This window comes from Trachurus trachurus, assembly GCF_905171665.1.
Source record: "Trachurus trachurus genome assembly, chromosome: 18".
Classification (NCBI taxonomy): Eukaryota; Metazoa; Chordata; class Actinopteri; order Carangiformes; family Carangidae; genus Trachurus; species Trachurus trachurus.
Genome location: NC_139909.1, coordinates 28,607,554 through 28,613,553, shown reverse-complemented (window position 1 = coordinate 28,613,553; position 6,000 = coordinate 28,607,554). Strand labels below are relative to the sequence as shown.

Sequence of the window (6,000 nt, the reverse complement as noted above, 5' to 3'; positions counted from 1 at the left end):
ATGTCAAGTAACAGCTTATTTTCTTGTGACCCTGTCTTGAGAAGACCCCTGTTAAAAGCTAGTTCTAACCCTTTAATTTTTGTGGTTTACACTGTGTATTTTCATAAATAAAATAAAGCCTCCTTTAAAAAAACATTGCAAACTGGCTGGTTGGGGTGTCTGGGGTTAGACAGGCGGTTTTTCAAGATAGCAGTGTGCTAGTGGTTACTTTTTGGGTCTGCATGAAAAATGTAATGAGCCTGCCTGAAGCCTACTTTGTGGAAACTTGAAGGCAACACGGGCTCAAAATCAAACTTCTTGCTCCGTAGCCTCATTAAATGTTAAGTGGGGCATACTGGATTGATTTAAGTTGTTTGCTTTGACTGAAGCCTTTGGCTGGAGTTCGGGGCCGGGTTTGACATCTCAGGCCTAGGTGTCAACACAGCCAGCAAGCGGCGCTTCAGTCCCGGCTCAACTCTCAGAGCCGCTACCGTCGAAAATGTCCATAGAAGCTCGAGTTACACTACGCCCCATCTTTAAGCCCCGGTCAGTCAGTGCGCCGTTAGCCGCAGGACAACAGAGGATAGGCTAGGACGCTGGCCGCCGGGAAACTAAACCTCCACACTCATGTAAGTGATTATTTCCAGACAAGTTCCTCTCCGGGGAATGCTAATAAACATTTCGCAGCTACAAAATAACTCCAGCTTTTTCCGCAAGAGTCGCTTTTGTTCGTTACAATGTCGCTAATGAGGAGGGGGGTAGATATCCTCAGACGCCTGTTGTCGCGTTGGGTTACTAAGCAGGAAAGACGCGTTTTAAACAGCTCTAAGTTTTTCTTTTTAACTACAAAATGTTGAATGTGTGCTGTTAAAAGCCACCGTGGTTGGTTTTTGCCGTTAAATAGCGACACTACTGAACTTATTGACCGTCTGCTCGTCGGAAGCCTGTTGCTTTCCTGCTCCGTGGATGAGATGGGGAAGACGGAGGAGGAGGAGTTGAGAAAAGCGGATTGTCCCAAGTGCCTCGGCGACTGGATTCAAAATACTAATAAATCTGACTATATTTACTGACAAAACACATCCTGGCATCTAGTTTGTAAACAATTTATAACAATTTATTTATATATAAGTTATAAGTAAGCACGTAGTCGACCTACGTTGCCGATGATGATAGAAAAGAGCCACACGACAGAATGACAACCTGTTATTATTAGCTGGTTGTGGTCACGACAAAGCTCAGGCACGACTTTACCGACGATTACTTTCCTTAAATCTCCCGTGGGTTAACTTCGTAAGAGATGTAGAGTTCCTTTGCCCTTTAGTGAATCATTACATGCCTCTGAATATGTGCAGCTTGAAGGGCAGCGAGCCCCCTCCTGCTCTTGCTTTCAACTAGGAACCATAACGATACTTTTTACAATACAAATATCAGAACGGACGCTTGGCCTTTGTCCCTGAAAGTAACATCTATAACACTGTGGCGATAGTGTTGGAACAACACAAGAAGACATGTGAGTGTAAAAGCTATACAGGATATTAAAGTATAGTGAAATGTACAGTCTGTTTCTATTGGACCGGATACCAATAGTCATTTACACCACCATTTGGGTTATTCGGTAAATTAAATCAGTGTTTTAGTAACACTAATAAAGCTGTATGGGTATGTATAATTGGATATCCTTTTAATGCAGCAATTTGTCAGCAAACAAAATAAGCAGTTAGTTAAAAACATAAGTTTGATTTTAAACCTGTACATCAAAAAGAAATTGCATGTTTAAAGCTGAGAAAAGTCTTGGTGCCACATATTGTGTTAAGAAAGCTAATTTGTGAGTTTGAAAGTTTTACATTACAGCAGAGGCAAATAGAATAAAACATAAACAAACCACTGCTGTGGTGATCCTGTTGCCACACGCACTGTAGCTATTCTAAGAGACTGTATAGGGCTTTTAATTATCCTACCAATCTCCTTTAATCGTGTAATGTCTCCCTGAGTCATGTCATGCTCGCAACAAAGCCACTCCTAAAGTCAAGTGTAATGTTCCTGAGATGGGAGTTGACAAGCCATCACAAGCTTAACTAAAAGCATTAGTCAAATGTTACAACATAACCACCTTAATATGTTATCATTAGGCTTTAAAGGTGTGATGTGTAAAAGCAGGGGCACAGCTCAGTGCTTATGTTTGTTGTCTAACAATCACTGCATTATGAAGCAGTGGATCACAGTGGATCGCAGTGGATCACTGAAAGATCTCATATATAAATGCACTGCTGTGCTACGTGATTAATCTTATGAGCAAAGACACCAAACTCAAAACTACTGCAATTGACAGATGAAATAATGATGTAAGACGGCTGGGTGTTGTGCTGAATATTTGAAATAACTAACAAGATTGTTTGTGTGCATGGGATTATTAATCATCAAAATGTCATCTCTGAAACAAATATATTTATTTATCAGGGGAGTGCAATGGAAATTTTTATTCACGCATGTCATTGATTTAACAAAACTACTGCCAAAGTGCATTGAATGAAGGCCCAAGAATGTAAATCTAATGTTATTTTATCAATAAGAGCATTAGTCAATTGTAAAATAACTAATGACTTACAGTAGATGTGTGATCAAACTCAGACTCAGCACCAGTGTTGTTGGAACACAGTAAATAGTCTGCAGTTCCTCTCACAATGGTGACTCTGTAATATTTTGATGAACCAGTCTTAAAGGGACAATGAGGAGTTTTGGAAAGCAAAGTGTTTTCACACTAAATTTCCCATGAGCCTCCGCGCGCACAGTGAAATTCTTGGACCGGTGCAAGGCGGACGAAAGCGACTACATTTGCCAAGAATATTTTCATTAATCAAGAATGAAAGTCAGAGGTTCGAAGACGATCTGTTGGACGATCAGATACCTTTGTAGTTCCGACCATAAACAGCGTTTCGGTGGCATTATTCCCATGACCCGTCGGGCAGTGTCCGCAAAACCGGAAGTAGGTTAATTAATTAATAATAATAGCAAAATAACGATAAAGACAAAACGATATATTTATCGAAAGTGGACCCATTAACAAGTGTGGGTAACGTAGATTCATCCACATTAATATGTGACTTTTGTATAACCAAATACAAACTCCTCCTTGTCCCTTTAGCTCTTTCTTACTTCTTCATCTTTGTGGAATTGAAAAAGAAAAAGTATACTGATATATATCACTGTGCCCTGATTGTCATTTCTGTGAATGTTAAGAAAAAGCATGGTTGTTCTTTGCAGGCCTTGAAAAGAGGAAGAGAGTGAAATTGCTGTTAATGGAGAGAAATCACATTCACCTGGAGTTCTGAAAATGATTGAAACAATGGGTAAGTCATCAATTTGTTCTGTTTTATGGCAGCCACACTCACTTGATTGAGCCAGACTGTTATTTATTACAGCTGAAATAGAAGTACATTTTACAGTTGGTGTATTCCACAGGCTTGTTTGTATCCATTACATCTACCAAATGTTTCTTTTCTTGCCTATTTCTGTCACTAAATGAACTGTAACGGGCCAAGCTTTAGCATCTACTGTTGCCACGATAACATAATTCTGACTGAGTGACTCCACAACAAATACTCTAATTAAGATTCAGAATAATGATAAACAAGAGAAAGATTAAATACTGCCACTGCGCAGTGCGCACTCAATGTGCCTATTTCTGTTTCAATTTCCTTTTGTAAAATGAGCAGCGTTTGGTCTAGTCAGTTGGGGCGTCCATCTCTGCTGGCTCTCCATCCAACATTTGGCTCCTGCTGTGAGTTTTCTCAACCGGCGCAAGGGGCGCTGGATTCAGTTCAAGGCTTATGTACAGCCAGTGTTGCCATATCTGATAATGTTGCTATAGATTTGATTGTGTGTTTGTCCCTATTGAGATTTTTTCCCCCGAACTGTCAAGAATGGAGCCACATTGGCATGGCCAGCTTCATTCTTTAAAGCTGCAAATCTATGGTCGTTCTCAAGACAGGCTTATTCATCCCTGCAGCAATCAGACTTTTAAATGACCTGTTGTGATTGGATGTGTTTGTTGTCTTGTTATAGTACATGTTTGTTTTTCACCACTGGCTGTGAAAAAAATTGCCCCCTGGGGATAATTAAGATTGTTGAACCTTGCACCTATCCAATCAGTTGTAATGTATACTGTAGGTTGGGACAACTGGGTTTCATGCACCAGTTGTATAATATGAGTTGAATGAATGATAGAATTCAACGTTACCTCTGACAAAAATGAAAGAAGGAAAAAAAGAAATAAATTAAAATCCATCATGGTTGTATTAAGAGAAAACAACCCAGGCTTGCAGCACACACACAAATGCAAACAGACATATGTCACAGTCTGTCGGGACTACTCATTATCCACAATAGAGAACACTGTCACCTGCATGGGACTGGTGGCGAACAGAAAAAAATAGATATCTTCCTAGGCTCAAGTGTTATTGGCTTGTTTACAACCTTTGTTCAAACAACAAAGCATCTCAGTGCAAAAAGTGCTTTGGACCTCGTGCACGCCCTATTAGGTGTTAGTCACAGTTGGTGGGCATTGGAAATTGCTTGATTTTTGTCCAGATGACGTTGGGCTGGCCCAAACCCACTAACAAGCCTCTCTGGAGTTGCTCGATTGTGGGGCTTATGCAGGGTCCAGCAAGCAAACTGTGGCGGGTCTGGGTTGTATTTATTTATTTATCTGTCTTTTCCTCTTGATACCCATTCGGTGCTCATGTGCAGCTCACAATTGACCTTTAAGGCAACATTGCAATTCTGCAAACAAACAGTGTGTTGAAAATAGTTTTCTTTCCTGGTGTAAAAACATGATGCTACGTGATTTCAATCTAGTAAGGTCTGCTGAGCACCAGTCAGCCTTAGCTAAGCCTACAGGTTGTAAAGTGTGGCTCTCTCCATCCTTCCTCTCTGCTTAATTTACATGTCATTGTTGTACATAAAGACGCAAATTAAAAGGCATTAGCCAAATGGTTATGGGAAACTGTATATTTTTAACAAGCGTATTATTGAGGGTAAAATAAAATAAGGATATTTAAATGAATAGATAAGGTCGTTTCCACACACCCTTCCCTGTCTCCCATCTCTGCTCTGGACTGATAAAGCTTATGTCTCATCACCCCTGTCCACCCCTATCACTCCCACTCCTCCCTTCTCCCTGCATCCACTCCTTCACTCCGGCCCGCGCTGTCACTAAAATATTTGGACGGCTTGCAGATACACAGCGTGCCTTGCAGGCGGTGGAGCGTCTCCAGGCCAAACTGAAGGAGCGAGGGGAGGTGCCCACTGAGGAGAAGCTCAGCCTGCTTAAATCAGTGCTCCAGAGCCCCCTCTTCCACCAGATCCTGGCCTTGCAGAAGTCTGTCCAGCATCTCAGAGACCAGGTAAACTCCACATTCAAGTCAATTAGAGGGATATCGCTGAACACAGAGGAGTGATGCTAGGTTGCCATGGAAGATCATTAAGAGGATAAAATATTGTGGTCATGTGAAGTTCTGCATTATTGATATACAAGTAGAAACTAAACCCCAGTGCCAGATGGCGGCATCCCACTGTACTGTGAGTACAGAAGTGATTTAAATAGAAGATTGTGTTTAATGAGAAATAAAAACTTAATTGTCTGTTTTTTTTCTGTCGTGTTATCAGGCAAAGAGGAATTTAGGCCAGAGAGGGGGTAATATAACTTATCATTCATCCATGTGTGTATATGTGTGTGCAGTGTTATGACGCCATTATTTTTGTTGCTGTGGTACTCCCAACCAGTGTTCAGGCTTAAGGCCTGTGGTTCAAAGACAGAACAGACAGGCATTGTGGAGCAGCCTATTGTCTGGTTACAATGACAACCATATGATCATCTTGAAAAAAAAAGTGAAATTCCTGCATTACCTGTGCCTCAGTATTTATCTTCCTCGCTGGCCCTCACTGATTCTGTTTCTGGCTCATGTCAACACCCCCTCCCTCCCCATTCCAGTCTCCATCCCCAGTTGTATTGCTGCCATGGCC

At 41.2% G+C, this 6,000-nt stretch overlaps 1 protein-coding gene across 2 annotated transcripts in view; it reads left to right on the top strand.

Annotated features, from left to right (window-relative positions):
* Positions 1-524: 524 nt before the first annotated feature.
* The window catches only part of mpdz (multiple PDZ domain crumbs cell polarity complex component), a 47,812-nt gene continuing 42,336 nt past the window's right edge, over positions 525-6,000 (top strand). For both annotated transcript variants that reach the window (XM_083993301.1, XM_083993300.1), the window contains exons 1-3: positions 525-608; positions 3,241-3,326; positions 5,215-5,381. In XM_083993301.1, the coding sequence (XP_083849427.1) occupies positions 3,311-3,326; positions 5,215-5,381 (183 nt within the window). In that variant the 5' untranslated portion in view covers positions 525-608; positions 3,241-3,310. The remainder of the gene's footprint in view (positions 609-3,240; positions 3,327-5,214; positions 5,382-6,000) is intronic.